This window comes from Plecotus auritus (genome assembly GCF_963455305.1).
Source record: "Plecotus auritus genome assembly, chromosome: 12".
NCBI classification, from domain to species: Eukaryota; Metazoa; Chordata; class Mammalia; order Chiroptera; family Vespertilionidae; genus Plecotus; species Plecotus auritus.
In genome coordinates, this window is record NC_137778.1 from 43,093,343 (window position 1) to 43,108,629 (window position 15,287).

Sequence of the window (15,287 nt, forward strand, 5' to 3'; positions counted from 1 at the left end):
CCCGTCTCTGCTTCATCCTTCTCTTCAGCATCCTCTCTCCCTAAGGTGCTATAGTTTATTATCTACCTAATGTCTGTCCGTTTCTCCCTTAGAATGTCAGCTCCATGAAGGCAGCGGTTCATTTTTAAATATGTCCTTATTGATTTCAGAGAGGAAGGGAGAGGGGAGAGATAGAAACATCAGTGATGAGAGGGAATCATTGCTCGGCTGCCTCCTGCACGCCCCCGGCACGTGCCCTGACCGGGAATGGAGCCGTGACCTCCTGGTTCACAGGTCGACAACGGCCAACCACTGAGCCACCGGGCCGGGCTCTTGCTGTGTTATTCACTACCATGTTCTTAGTGCGAGGATGGAGTTTGGCATGGAGCGCCGTGGTCACTAAATAGTTGCTGAATGAACGAGCGAATGGCTGGTACCTGCCCGTAGAATGTAGCTTCCCTTTCTGGTCTAAAATGCCAAGCTTCCCTCTGGGCCTGCCTACAGAACTTCATTTCCCCCAGGAGCTTTGAAGTTTTGTTTGATGAAAACTACCCCCCTTGGGGGTAAACAGCGCCTGGCCGGCCCAAGGGGAGTGTTTTTATTTTGATGGAGGATCTCAGTGACTGGAGAGGGTGTCTGCTGGTGGGATCTGCTGGGAGAGGTGCTTTCGAGGGCTGCTTGTTCCCGTCAGCCTTCCTCTCCACTGTCCTTACCTCGTTGCTAGGGAACAGAGCGCCTGGACTGAACACCACGGCCAGTTACCCCTACCTGTGCGGGTGACCTCCTACCCCGTGGGGGTCTGTGAAACGGACCATGGATTAAGCTGGGCGCGTAGAGGGCAGAGCAAGTGGCTTTGCTAACGTGACACTGCAAAGCTCGGAAGGCGAGAGCCTGCCTCCGGAGGCAGATCGCTCGTGTACCTTTTCTATTACGTTCATCGTCTTCTAGTCCATCATTTCTTTCCTTCCTCAATCGGGAAGGGACGTAGGATTTTGGAAGGTCGGGGATATTAGCATAGATGTCTTCAATCGACTCTGTAAAATTAATATCAATTCAAAATACATCTGGAGGACATGGATAGTTATGGAGACATGTCAGGGGGCTTGTCAAAAAGCATCTGAATGAGACTGACAGACGAGAATGCTCAGAAACATACCTCCCGGCGTTCTCTCCTCCTCCACCTTCACAGACTATAAGGGGAAAAAAGAGAATTCTTTAAGGTTAACACAGCTGACAAAATAACTTCTGAATGTGGGTATACGTGGAAGAACGGGACGCTCGCGCGGACTCGCTTGGAGAGGAAATCTGGGTTTTAGGCTCAGTCAAGGCGCTCACCCTTATTATGTCTTCCGTTGTCCTTTCCACGGATTTCAGTTTCCTTAAAATCGCCTCTTCATGAGTGGAGATCTGCAGCTCAGCCCTTTCAAGGTCTTGGATCTCTTTTTCAAGCCTGACAACAAAAAACGACAGACGCTTTATGGCTACGGCAGGGCACAGGCGTCGCCCTCAGGTGCGTCCCCCCGGGCACCCACGCTCCTGGGAGGGTCCAGGCGCCTTCTGGGGACGCAGCCCCGCACCAAACAGCGCCTTTGGTCCACGGAAGGCACCCAACACCTGGCTCGGACTGAAGCGTGGTCAGTGCCAGGTCACCTACCGTGTATGTTCTGGGCAAAAGGAATTCTTGGGTGAAGTAGTTGACCCTTGCCCCGTGGTCTTCATTGCAATGACTAGTGTTACTTGGCAGTGAAACCCAGGAATGTCTTGGACAAAGACTCTTAGTTTAAAGCTGCACAGAAAGAACGGCGTGTGTGTCGCTCGACGGCGTTTCTTACCCACATCTCCACGTAAGCGATTTGGAAAGAATCAGAGCGATCTTTTTTCTAGCCAGTCAGCACTTTAGAACATTCTAATTATTAAGCTCGAGTCAAGAATCATCGCTCTTTAACAGGGAAGGACCCTGTGCATCCCAACTCTGGGCATGATCCTTGGTTCTGATTTCAGTTTCCTGAGAGCTGTGCGTGGTGTAGTGAGGAAGGCGAATGTGTGTGTGTATAGACATATCTATCTATCTATCTATCTATCTATCTATCTATCTATCATCTATCTATCTACCTGTCTATCTATCATCTATCTATCTATCTATCTACCTGTCTATCCATCATCTATCTATCTATCTATCTATCTATCATCTATCTATCTACCTGTCTATCTATCTATCATCTATCTATCTACCTGTCTATCTATCATCTATCTATCTATCTATCTATCTACCTGTCTATCTATCTATCTATCTATCTATCTATCTATCTATCAATCTATCTATATTTACGAGTATATGTACACACCTATGTATCTATATACATCCATGTAATTAGTCAAAGTATGTGTATACATGCATATGCACACATACATATTCATATGGGTATATATTTAAAAGATTTTAGTTTCAGATATATGTATATATATGTGTATACCCTGTATATACAGGGTACACACACTTTAACAGCTGGTAGATCAATTCTGAAAATGAGATGTATTTTAATAAGCACCGCCTTTAGAATTATTTAGAGCGTGTGTAGACATTTTGGGGGGACACCCTCCATACTTAAAACTAAAATTGTTTGTACATGGGCCCTCTCGGGGGAGGTCGCTGGGGGACGGCTCCCTAACCTTCACTGCTTCTCTCTCCGCGATGGGTTAGAGTTTCCGTAATTGCCGCATCCCATCCTCAGGAGGTATCACCTTTCCGGTGGAGCGGAGGCGCGGGGAGTGCTGACTCAGGCGGCCAGAACCAGGCGGTGGAGACAGAGAGCTGGCCTCCTGGTGCCTCCCGGGCTGTGAGGCGGGGCCGATGGGTGAGTGAGCCCCTCCCGGCTTCTGAGAGGTGGTGGGCAGGGGGCAGGTGCCAGCTTAGATAGCAGAGGGTCTGAGAAAGGATCCGGGATGCTGTCCGCGCCTGCAGTCCCCCCTCTCCGTGGCTGTTTGCTGGGGAAGAGGGTTATTTCCGAGAGTCCCCGGGGAGAGCCGGCAGCTTCATTTCGTGCCGTGGCCTGGTGACAGCCTCCCGTGCCCACCACGAGATAATGTCCCCGGGCCACGGCAACAGGCCACTTCTTATCTTAGAAAAAGGACAGAGCACAACGCTGGGCGCGCCAAGAAGGGGTGACCTCGGAAGGTGGTTTTTCTGCTGCTCCAGGTCCATTGCTCCCTTCCCGTTGTCGGGGGAGTTAAGCAAAGACTAACACCACCCGACGGGGGTTGCCATGAGGGCCAAACAGACCGCAGCTCAGGAGGAAAGAATTCGGAAGCGCATGTCCTATGTCACAGCACCGCCTGTCGGCCGTTAGCACCACGTGGAACACATGTAGCATGTATGGGCACCACTGTGCCAGGCCTGGCCTGCTCGGTCCTCGCCACCAGCCCCGGAGTCCCGTGATGGTTCCATTTCACGGATGAGCAAGCCGAGCCCTCGGACGGTCCCTGGCCGGGAGGCCCTGGCCACGCAGGATGGGATTGGGGAGCAAGTCCCCCCCTTCGGAGCCTGAGCTCCTAACTCCTGTCTCATCGGCCACCATGGGGGGAGACTTGACAGTGGGGGTCTTGGGCAGACGCAGCGGCGTTCTCCTGGCTCGGCGGAGGGGAAGGGCTTCCGACTTTCCATGCGAATGACGAGAGCGAAGGTGGAAATGCTGGTGGGGCCCCCCACATGTGAGAGCAGCCTTTCTGTCCGGCCCTCCCCTAGGGCTTTGCCGGGGTAGCCATTCTCTGCGGGGCGGGGGGTGGGGGGGCGGGTTGGGGGGACAACCGCCTTTTGCCCAGGAGTCAGGCCCGGCCTCTGGCTGCCCAGCTGCTTGTGGGAGGCGCTGGGGGCGAGGCAGGGGTTTCTCTGCTCCCACCAGGACGCCGCTAACGTGATGGAGGCGCAGGAGCGCCACGGGAAGCGGCGGAGGCCGTGCGAGTGGGACAGAGCAGCGTGGCCGTGTCACCGAGGCCGTGTTGGAGGTGCGGTTATGACGGCTTCGCCGCAGCCTTGGGCAGGATGGATGCCCCGGGAGCGCGTGCCCCGGGAGCCACGGCTCCACCCAGACGGTGCCCTGTGGCGAGGTGCTGGGGTGCCCCACGGCGAGGTGCTGGGGTGCCCCGCGGCGAGGTGCTGGGGTGCCCTGAGTCGGCGGGCGTTACACCCAGGCTGTGCCACTCCCGGGCACTTTGGAGACCGGCGGACAGAGGCTCAGAGGACACCCGCCTGTCGCACCCTCACACCCGCCCTGAGCTGGACAAACGGCGCCCAGTCCGGGACTCCCAGGCTCCCAGGCGCTGCGGCTCCAGCAGGTGTTGAGTTCAGCTCTGAGTGCTGAGCAGGGGTGACCCATGACCCATGACCCTTGACCCTTCCTCTGGGCCAGGGAGCTGCGTTCCTTTCTCGCCCACGGGAGACTGGGAAGGCGCTGGTGGCTCACCTATATTTTGTGATCTTGTGTGTGAAGGTTTGCTTCCCCCCGGCCCAGCTCTGCCCACGGGCACAGAAAGGGAGCCGTACGAAGCTGGCACGCGTGGCGGGGTACCGAGGTGCCCGAGCTTCCGCTCCCTCAGCAGTTTGGGGTAAGAGTTTGCCACAGGGTTTTCTGGAGGAGGGAGATGAGGTCATGTTTGTAAGCCTCGGGCACAGGGTGTGACCTAAAGGGCACTCCTCAGTAATGACTCCTGTCCCTTCTCCTCCCTGTCTGCTAGGGGGGGTGTGGGACGGGGGGTGGGGGGGGTGGGGGTGGCTCCAACATCTCCAGGGAAAGAGAAAACCTACCAGGTCCACCTGGAGATTCAATCTTCAATTATAAAATTAAAAAAATCAATCAATCAATCAATCCATCAATTTGAGAGAGAGAGAGAGAGATCAATTTGTTGTTCTAGCCTGGTTGGCGTGGCTCAGTAGTTGAGCGTGACCTCTGAACCAGGAGGTCACGGTTTCATTCCCGCTCAGGGCACATGCCCGGGTTGTGGGCTTGGTCCCCAGTGTGGGGCGTGCAGGAGGCAGCCGGTCCATGATTCTCTCTCCTCATGGATGTTTCTCTCTCTCCTTCCCTCTCCCTTCCTCTCTGAAATCAATAAAAACATATTTTAAAAGATCTGTTGTTCCACTTACTGATGCATGCATTGGTTGATTCTTTTGTATGCCCCGACTGGGGATCCAACCTGAGACCTTGACGTATGGGGACGATGCTCTTCTGATCTTCAATTTTAATATCAATGCCTTTGGAACAAGGGCGTGCTAATATAGCTTCAGGGACACCCTGTCCTTAAGAACCCTGTTCTAGACAGAAAACCAAAATGCGCCCCAACCTTGCCAGGATTGTTATAATAATTATGGGATGGTGCCTGATTGATGGATGTGACCGTGTGGTAAGTGAAGGAATGTGCTAGTCTGTGTTGACCACCTGCTCACACCCGCACCCCATGTCCCCTGTTCTTTCCGAAATAGAACTCCCTGGGTTTCATGTGTCTCTCCGGCTTCACGGCCACAGAGTACATTTCCCAGCCCCCTTTGCATTAAGGGGCGCCATGTGACTGAATTCTGGCCAATAGGACAGGGGTAGACGTGACCTCTGCAATTTTCAGGTCATATCCTTAAAATAGAGGTGTCTGTCCTCCGTTTATCTTCCCCTTCCCGGGCTGGAATGTGGGGGTGGCAGTGGAGAGCGGACGGTGGCCACACAACCAAGGGCACCACTTGGGGGGTGGGGGTGGGGGGAAGCAGAGTAACAACAGGCAGAATCCGGTGACTTGCCGCCCGCGTCCCCTGGAATGACGCCCAGCCAGATGGTTACGGGCGGGACAGAGCAAACCTCCCTCATCTTGTTCAGGCCGCTGCTATGCTGGAGTCTCGTAGAACATCGAAACCCCGTTCTCGCATAACCTCATGGGGAGGCATCTCAGTGACCAATTTCATGAGCTTTCCCATCATTCCCCGCCTCCCCGCCCCCCACTGGTTTGCAGAATTACTCATGCATGTTTTGCATTTTGGGGTCGTTAGCCAGTAAAATAGGAAAAAAAAATAATTCAGTCCTTGCTCTGGTGGGTAAAGAGTCTACATATTTCTGAATGCTCTGTATTGTCATGAGCTATTAATACGCCATGCCTCACGTCCTCGGGGTGGGGCGGGAGGGGGGAGCTGTGATTAAAACATCACAGAGCCGTTCCTGCAACTGGACAGCCCTGGCCTCGCTGATGCCCTGCAGTGCACAGAGCGCATGCTTGGCCCAGGCATCCCTGACCGGAGGGGGTTGGTCACCTGTGACGGGTGGGCCGATGACTCCTAATGGGTCGGCGCTAAAGATATTTTATCTTTAGAGAGCATTTGGCCAAGGCTAATGCCAAAATGGAGAGTGTAGTCTATTCGAATGAGGGCTGCTTTGCTGTATTTTTTTAAGACGGGTCCCACACATTTCATCAAACATTTAGCAGACTTTTAAGAAGCACTTAGGACGTGGCGGGCACCTTGCACTCACCAGCTGAAATGGAAGTATGTCGGAAAAGACGAGAGCCCTTCTCTGCACACAGGGAGGGCGGGCGTCGCATCCGGCCAGCCCTTGCCAAGGCGTGTGGACAATGACAATAAGGAAGAGCGAACGCACCGGTGCAGAGAGTCACACGCCCCGGGGGAGCGCGCCAGGAAAGGAAAGGGCATTTGGCAAAGGGCAAGCATGGAGTCTGCCTCGAGCCAGATCTCCTGCGTCTAATCCTGAACCTTTAAGAGCAGGACAGCAATCCCACATGCGGCTTCAGATAACCCTCGATGACACTGAAACAAGTGTGCGTCGGCCCGGAGCACTGGGGCCAGCGCAGAGGCCTGCAAAAGCTGAGTAGTTCCTGGTGACGCGCGAGGAACGTGGGGGAAATCTCGTCACCAGATAGAATGCCGTCACCGTTGGTCATTATCTGATGGGCAGGGGATGCCACCATGATCTGAAGCTGCCGTGCGGGCTGGCGATGTTGCAAGGGAATGGTTTAGGAGACAAGCAAACCCTCTCCATCAGAACAGGATTTTGAACATGAAGGGGTTCCTTGGCCGTCAAAGTGCAGGAACCCAACTGGTCTGCAGGGAACCGGGCACGTCCCTGTGCTGGCGACACAGGTGGTCTCAAACGGATGCACGTGAACGCGCACCCTGCAGGTGGGCGTGGAGGCCGGGTGGTTAGGGGCCTCTCAAACGCATTGGCAGGCAGAGGCTGTGTGTGTGTGTGTGTGTGTGTGTGTGTGTGTGTGTGTGTGTGTTAAATATATTTTTATTGATTTCAGGGAGGAAGGGGGAGAGAGAGAGATAGAAACATCAATGATGAGAGAGAATCATGGATCGGCTCCTCCTGCACACCCCCGACTGGGGATCCAGCCTGCAACCAGGCATGTGCCCTGACCGGGAATCTAACAGTGACTTCCTGGTTCATAGGTCGATGCTCAACCCCTGAGCCACGCCGGCCGGGCTGGGTGTGCGATTTTTCATTAGGTCCTGCTGGGAACCACCTGCTACGTGCCGACACTTAATAAGACCTAAATACGTGTAATCAAAGTTCACACTGCCCTCTGCATAGGGGGCTGGAGTTTCCCAGGTGACCTTCCACTATGGTACCCAGGACGTGGCAAGCTAGCCACAGATGTTCTTCTCCTTGAACTTGGAAAGCCTTTTCCTTTCCTTGTTTTTAAGTGGTAGGGAAAAATATTTTTAGTGAATAAACTACTTGTAATCACATAATGAAGCGCCACACCCGTTCAATGATGCCTGTAGCCACTGACTCTGTCGGACACAGTTGCCGGCTTTGTCACCCTCACATTTTCCTCTGCAGGGTAACAGAGCCGCCACTGTCTTCTTGCTTCCCAGCCACTTCATTTCGCTCGGCCCCAGAGTTCATTGTGCGCACTGCGCCCCCAGAGCAGGACGCTAGTCTCTGAGGACCACACGCCAGCTTCATGCGACATAGATACCCAACGCGTCGTGGGTGGGCTAAAGGGACCGAGCGACATCTGCCTTCCGTGGACGAGATGCGCTTGGAGGCTGTGAGGCCTTCGGCTGAGCTGGGGGATGGAGCTCTCCTGGGGAACGAGTGGGCCTGCGCCCCGCGGCACACACACCTTCCTCCCTCGCCGGGCGTCTCTGCCCTTGCACTTCCTTTCTATGTTGTTAATCCTCACCTGGGGATATTTTTTCGTTGGTTTTTAGAGAGAGTGGAAGGGAGGGGGAGAGACGGAGAGAGACATGGATGTGAGAGAGACACATAGATTGGTTGCCTCCCGCACGCACCCGACCAGGGCCTGTAATTGAGGTACGTGCCCTTGACCTGGAAGTGAACCCGGGACCCTTCAGTCTGCAGGCCGATGCTCTATCCACTGAGCCACACCGGCCAGGGCCGCACTTTCTTTCTTTGTGACCTTGACCTGGGGGATGGGTCACTGAAATCAATGCCCCTCCCCCTTCCTTCCTTCCTTCCTTCCTTCCTTCCTTCCTTCCTTCCTTCCTTCCTTCCTTCCTTCCTTCCTTCCTTCCTTCCTTCCATCTTTAGACACATCCAGAGCCCAGGGTCTATGTCCCCTCCGCGGGTGGTCTCATATTTGTGCTCCAAGTTCCTTTCACTGTTTTGAATGCAAAAGCACTTTGAAGAGTTAAAGGATATAAAGAGAGGTGTTTTCAGAAGCTTAGCATTTCAAGACTTTGCTTTTTAGTTCATTAATGTTCAAGTCATTGTCTAGTCTTCACCTGGTCCCTCACATCGGTATTTTCTAAGTCCATCCGTCCGTCCGTCCATCCGTCCGTCCATCCATCCTCCTGTCTCTTCATCATCTGTTTTTCCATCCATTCACTTATTAGGCCATGCAGTCACATGTTCATGCCATGTGCTCGGCATTGTCATTAGGCATTTTTTGGGGGGGTGGTGGTGAATAGATTTCTTCCTTTTTTTTTTCCTGGAAAATTTACTTAGCTCCTTTTGTTGAATTTGAAAAGCTTCTAAATTAGAAATAACCAGAATATCTGGGAAATTAAAAACAACAACAGATGAACTACTGCCAATCTGGTAAACCAATGAGTTAAACACGGAGAGCGAGAAGCATGCCGGGAATGGTTTTGACTCCTATGATTGCCTCGGATTAATTTCCTGAGTGTTTCTAGGCAACGGCGAATTTAAGAAGAAACAAATGGTGGGTGTTCTGTGTTCTCCCTTTTGGCCCTTCCCCCCCTTTCTCTTCCCTCTCACGTGATCACAACGGAGCGGCTCGTCTATGTCGCTGCAACGTGATGCGAAACGTGGCTGGCTGGGGTTGAGGAGACGTTCCTGTCATTAAGGCACAAGCTGTCTTGCGCAGGTCGATGGGAGCCTTAGGTAGGCGTTCAACGTGGGCCGGAACGAGAATGAGTTAAATGTGGCTAAACCATAACCAGCAACAAAATCCGTTCACCTTTCTACTTCTCCATCATGGAGTTCCTTATTGAAACTGAAGCTTGCAAGGCTGCCATGCCTCAGTGGCTGAGCGTCGACCTAGGAACCAGGAGGTCAGGGTTCGATTCCCCGTCAGGGCCCATGCCCAGGTTGCGGGCTCCATCCCCAGTGTGGGGCGGGCATGTAGGAGGCAGGAGATCAATGATTCTCTCCCATCATTGATGTTTCTCTCTCTCTCTCTCTCTTCTCCCTTCATCTCTGAAATCAATAAAAAACTTAATTTTTTTTTTTTTTAAATTGAGCTATCAGCTGTTAAAGTGTGTATACATTTTTTGGGGACACCTTGTCTAAAGTGACTGGAGGGCACTATGGCTAGAAAATACATTTTCCTCCCCTTCCTCCACCGCCCCTTCCTTCCCTTCCTCCCCTCCTCCCCCTCTCCCTCCTTCCCTACCTCCCCCTCCTCCTCCTCCCCCTCCCCCTCCTTCCCCTCCTCCTCCTCTCTTTTTTTTAAAATTTTTTTATTAAGATATTATATGTGTACATATCTTACCATTGCCCCCCCCACCCCACTCCCATACATGCCCTCACCCCCCAATGTTTTGCATCCGTTGGTTACTCTTATTTGCATGCATATAAGTCCTTCAGTTGATCTCTTATTTCCCCCACCTCTCCCTAACCTTACCACTGCAATTTGATAGTCTGTTTGATGCTTTACTGCCTCTGTATCTATCTTTTTGTTTATCAGTTTATAATGTTTTTCATTATCCCCAAATGAGTGAGATCATGTGGTGTTTCTCTTTCCTTGACTAGCTTATTTCACTTAGCATAATGTTCTCTAATTCCATCCAGGTGCCTACAAATGGTAGTAATTCCTTCTTGTTTATGGCAGCATAGTATTCCATTGTGTAGACCTCCTCCTCCTCTCTTTCTCCCGTGCTGTCTCCATTTTGTGATAATGCTAATAATCCGATCGTATATTTGAGCTTTCCAATTCCCCCCACCCCCATCACCTCATTGTAAACCCAGGCGACTGGAAAGCTGGGCTAGATCAGAAGCTGCCGACGGTACTGAGCACGTGTGACGGGCAGGGCCGGGCCTGGGAACGGAGGTCACTGCCTGTGACCCAATAATCGGGGAAGTCGACGAGAGACAATGTTGTGAGGTCTTCCCCCAGCGCCTTCTCCTCCCCGCACTGTGGGTGTGGCCAGGGAGGCCTGGGAGGTGTGGGGGGACAGCGGAAGCACCCCTGTGGAGCTGTCCCCTGTCCTCAGGGGAGGGCGGGGTCGGGGCTGTGCAGGCCTGTTGTTGGATCACCTGCCATGCCAGGCAGGTGCTTCCAGCTTCGCGTCTGTGTTAGTGAGCGGCTCCGTCACTCTGAAGGAGGGATGTCGGTGCTGCCGTCTTGTGGGTGAGCACATAGGCGGAGTCACCGATACGCACTTGCCGCATCCCTCTTGGGTTGCTAGGCGCAGGTGACACCTGCAGCACAATTCCCATGTGCCCTTCGGGGGTGTTTCCCTACTTTCTATTAGAAATCTCCCACGGAAGATCCCATTTTGTCCCCAAACGTGTGAATGGCTCTTCCACCTGCAACGTGGGGACTAAGTCCGGATACAGGTGGCCGGGGAGCCTCCTGAGAGGCCCTACCTGAGGATGCTCTGGTCCAGGGCCTGGATCTGGCGCTGGTCCTGCTGGTTCTGCCTCTTCAGCTCCTCCTGCTCCTTCCCGCCGCCGCCGACTCCGTCCAGCAGCCAGCTCTCCCGCAGCGCCTTTTTCTGAGTCAGGAGACATAGAGACGTTTCCTGAAACCAGTCCACAACCCCAGACCTCGGACCACTCTCAAATCTAGGCGTTTCGACACGGGCACACTTCAGCGAGAAATTACCCTCTCTCACCACCTTGCCTGAATAAACCTGGCATTTTCCTTCTTTGCACCCGTCTTTAAAAAAAAAAAAAAATATATATATAGTTATTGAATTCAGAGAGGAAGGGAGAGGGAGAGAGAGAGAGAAACATCAATGATGAGAAAGAATCACTGATGGGCTGCCTCCTGCACGCCCCTTGCTGGGGATCATGGTTGCAGGCGGGGCATGTGCCCTTGACCACAATCGAACCCAGGACCCTTCAGTCCACAGGCCGGCGCTCTATCCACTCAGCTAAACCAGCTAGGGTGGTGAGTTGGAATTTTGTCCACTTTACCAAAACGAAGGAGATGTCTGTGTCATTGTAAGGAAAGAAAATGCCCCTGAACCTGCAGGGAAGAATTGCATTCCTCAGCCCGAGCCCCAGGGGAGGGAAAGCCGGTGGAAGAGGCTTGTGAATTTCAGAGGGGCTTTCGCCGCATCCTGTTCGCGTCTCCCGTGGCAATGGCTGGATAGTATTTTGAAAGAGTTTGCGTTCCCCCTTTTCTTCCCGAAGCCAAATCCGTCTCGGTGTCCAGCTGTCAATCACCGCTGTCAATCACCGCTGTCAATCACCACTGTCAATCACCACTGTCAATCACCGCTGTCAATTACCACTGTCAATCACCACTGTCAATCACCGCTGTCAATCACCACTGTCAATCACCGCTGTCAATCACCGCTGTCAATCACCGCTGTCAATCACCGCTGTCAATCACCACTGTCAATCACCACTGTCAATCACCGCTGTCAATCACTTGCTCAATCATATTCCACCGGGACCCACCGTGTCTAAAGCGGTGAGAAGAAAGGGAACTTTCCCTTATTTCCCGGGACGTCTCTCTCTCACCGTCCATGAGAACCAGGAAGAAGGGCTTTTGTTCCTTCCCGAAGGGTGCTGGGACGACTGCGGCGGGAATATACATGTGTCTGAATTTTTAAAAAAAGTTTAAATGAGGTTGTGCTCGCTCGTTACCGGAGGACGGTTATGTTAAGGCAATCGTTTTCACGTTGTTGAAAAAGACGGCGCCGATGACGGGCGAATGTGGTGGGAAACGGTAACCTGCAGAATAGAGGGGACCTGGCCTGCCCCTCGGGGCTCAGTGGGCGGCCTGGGAGCCGGGGACGCACGGAACACCCTTTGCAAACCACGGGGGTGAGCGACGCCCTCCGCCCAGTCGCGGTGTTTGCGCTGACCTCTCAGAGTTCAAGGGCACGTGGACAACACGCCCAGAGCCAGAGGGTCCTTATAGTCGGTCGTCCCGCAGCCTCTAATTATAGCCGCGGAGCTGGGCGCGGAAACGTTTTCCCCGCAGACACAGTCCGTGTTATCCCAAAGGTCAGCACTGATCTCCCGAGGCCGGAGATGCCCCGTGGGCCTGCGCGTGCCACCTTCTAAGAGAATTTACCTCCAGCCCTCACCGGTGTGGCTCAGTGGATAGAGCATTGACCTGCGGACTGAAGGGTCCCGGGTTCGATTCCGGTCAGGGGCATGGACCTTGGATATGGGCACATCCCCGGTGGGAGGTGTGCAGGAGGCAGCTGATCGATGTTTCTCTCTCATCGATGTTTCTAGCTCTCTATCCCTCTCCCTTCCTCTCTGTAAAAAAAATCAATAAAATATATTAAAAAAATAAAATAATTCACCTCGAGTTTAATTTACTTTTATCTGGTGGATGGTGGTGCGCAGTGAAGCAGACAGGCGGTCCCTGTCAGAGGGTGTTGCAGCCCTTCCAGTCGTGTGCAGCCCCGTCCCCGCACGGCCACCGGGATGGCCGCTCCGTGACGCTGCCCGGGGCATGGAGAGTGAGTCTTGTGACGTGATTACGGCAGCGTGGGGCTCCCTCCTCGGCTCTCAGTCGGTTGGGAGTGAGAGTGATTTTCGTTTTAGCCGCATAAAACGTGGTGTGTCGCCCACGCCTCGCCATGTCCCCGGGCAGAGAGCCCGTCGCATCTAAACGGAAAGCCTAGTGTGTGATGTGCGATCAGAATGACACGGTGCAATGGGGCAGTAATACACATAGGTACTCTGCTTTCATGTCACGAGTTAGACTTACGCGTACGAGGTTAATGTACATAATGGGCTCTATTTCACAGTGACATCCAGAATCAAAGGCGTATTAACTAAGCGAAAATGTAAGTGCTATGGGAGTCATAGGGATTTTGGCAGTTAAAAAGTTGTATTTGTTTATATTTTCCGGTCACTTTGGGCAGTTTTAATATATGTATGGCCAGATTATTATGATCTCTGAACACATAATAATCTGGCCACTCAGTATGTGTGTGTGTGTGTGTGTGTGTGTGTGTGTGTGTGTGTATATATATATATATATATATATATATATATATATATATATATATATATATAAAAGGCCCGGTGCATGAATTTGTGCATGGGTGGGTTCGGGCCAGGGGGAGGAGACAGGGACGGTTGGCTGGCCTGCCTGCTGGTCGAACTCCTGGTTGAGGGGACAATTTGCATATTAGCCTTTTATTATATAAGATATACACTGAGTGGCCAGATTATTATGCATTCAGAGATCATCATCATCTGGCCACTCAGTGTGTGTGTGTGTGTGTGTGTGTGTGTATCTATGTATATATATATATTCTTGATTTCAGAGAGGAATGGAGAGGGTGAGAGAGATAGAAACGTCAATGATGAGAGAGAATCATTGATGGGCCGCCTCCTGCATGCCCCCTAACTGGGGACAGAACCCAAAACCCGGGCATGTGCCCTGACCGGGAATCCAACCGTGACCTCCTGGCTCATAGGTCAATGCTCAGCCACGGAGCCACGCCAGTCGGGCTGGGCAGTTTTTCAGAGAAAGGTTTCCCGAAGCACTTCGACGTCCTCCACATCATGGCATAGACTCTGGGAATCAATTTGTGCTTCAAACCATGAATTCACTGGACGCCCAGAAAAGACACGCTTTCTAGGTTTGAGTGTATTTTACGTTTCTCAGTGGCTTGAGACTCTGCCCATGATGCTTGGCAAGATGACCCACAGGACACGCCCGAGTGTCAGGTGCTAGTAACATCCCGGGAAAGCCGCCCCGCCCAGCGCGTCGCCGGGGGGTTTGCAGGGTCCGGAGCTGAAGGGGCTCGGAGTGCATGAGCTCCCGCAAACCGTGACATGAGTGCGCCTCGCGGTGTGTGCACCTGTGGCGTTCGGGGTGGTGGCTGGAGCGGGCTGGCAAGGCCCACGGTCAGCAGGGTGGTGCGGTGTCCCGGGCGTGGGCACAGGCGGTGAAGAAGCAAGGGAGAGGGACACTGGTAGCAGTGGCGGCCAGCGCGCGCTCGGGGCGTGGTGCGCCTATTTCGGGATAGATTTCTCAAGCGCTGGCCCACATGGCTGAGCTGTGCTCTGGCAGGGTGCCCGGTGGCCGTGGGGCCAGCCAGCCCTTCCCGCGGAGCTGGGCGGTGAGCCTGCTCAACCGCCGCCCTTCCCCCCTCCCCTCGGCCCCCAGGTGTGCTCACGGCGGCACACGTGCCTTCTAGGTTCCTGGCAGCGTCCACTGTGAGGGGGCAGGTGGGACTTCACTTTATATGGAAGCTTCGGCGAGCGTCCAGCTTAGTACCTGGCACACAGTAGGTGCTTAAGAAACAGTTATTGTCCCGGCCGGCGTGGCTGAGCGTCGTCCCACACACCAAGAGGTTGCTGGTTCTATTCCTGGTCAGGGCACAGGCCCCGCGTGCAGGTTCGGACCCCATCTGGGTGCGGATGGGAGGCAACTGATGGATGTTTCTCTCTCCCTCTCTCTCTCCAAATATCAATAAAAACATTAAATAAAATATTTATCGATGGAAAGGCCCTACGTGTGCCTACGTCAATTCTACTTAAGAGTCAGCTTCAGTCCCACTTCCACAGAACCTGCTGCTGCTTATTCTCACGTTTAAATTAAAAACCATCGTCTAAGTTCTCCTCATTATTTACTTCCTGTGAATTTCCCACCAGGTTGCAGGCAGAAGGGCTAGAGCC

The 15,287-nt window shown here is 53.2% G+C and overlaps 1 protein-coding gene across 1 annotated transcript in view; it reads right to left on the reverse strand.

The window, feature by feature from the left end:
- The window catches only part of PALMD (palmdelphin), a 41,312-nt gene that overhangs the window by 6,999 nt on the left and 19,026 nt on the right, over window positions 1-15,287 (reverse strand). The window contains exons 3-6 of the mRNA XM_080648027.1: window positions 11,052-11,179; window positions 1,315-1,429; window positions 1,136-1,169; window positions 900-1,013 (exon numbers count right to left, since the gene is read on the reverse strand). Of these exons, the coding sequence (XP_080504153.1) occupies window positions 900-1,013; window positions 1,136-1,169; window positions 1,315-1,429; window positions 11,052-11,179 (391 nt within the window). The remainder of the gene's footprint in view (window positions 1-899; window positions 1,014-1,135; window positions 1,170-1,314; window positions 1,430-11,051; window positions 11,180-15,287) is intronic.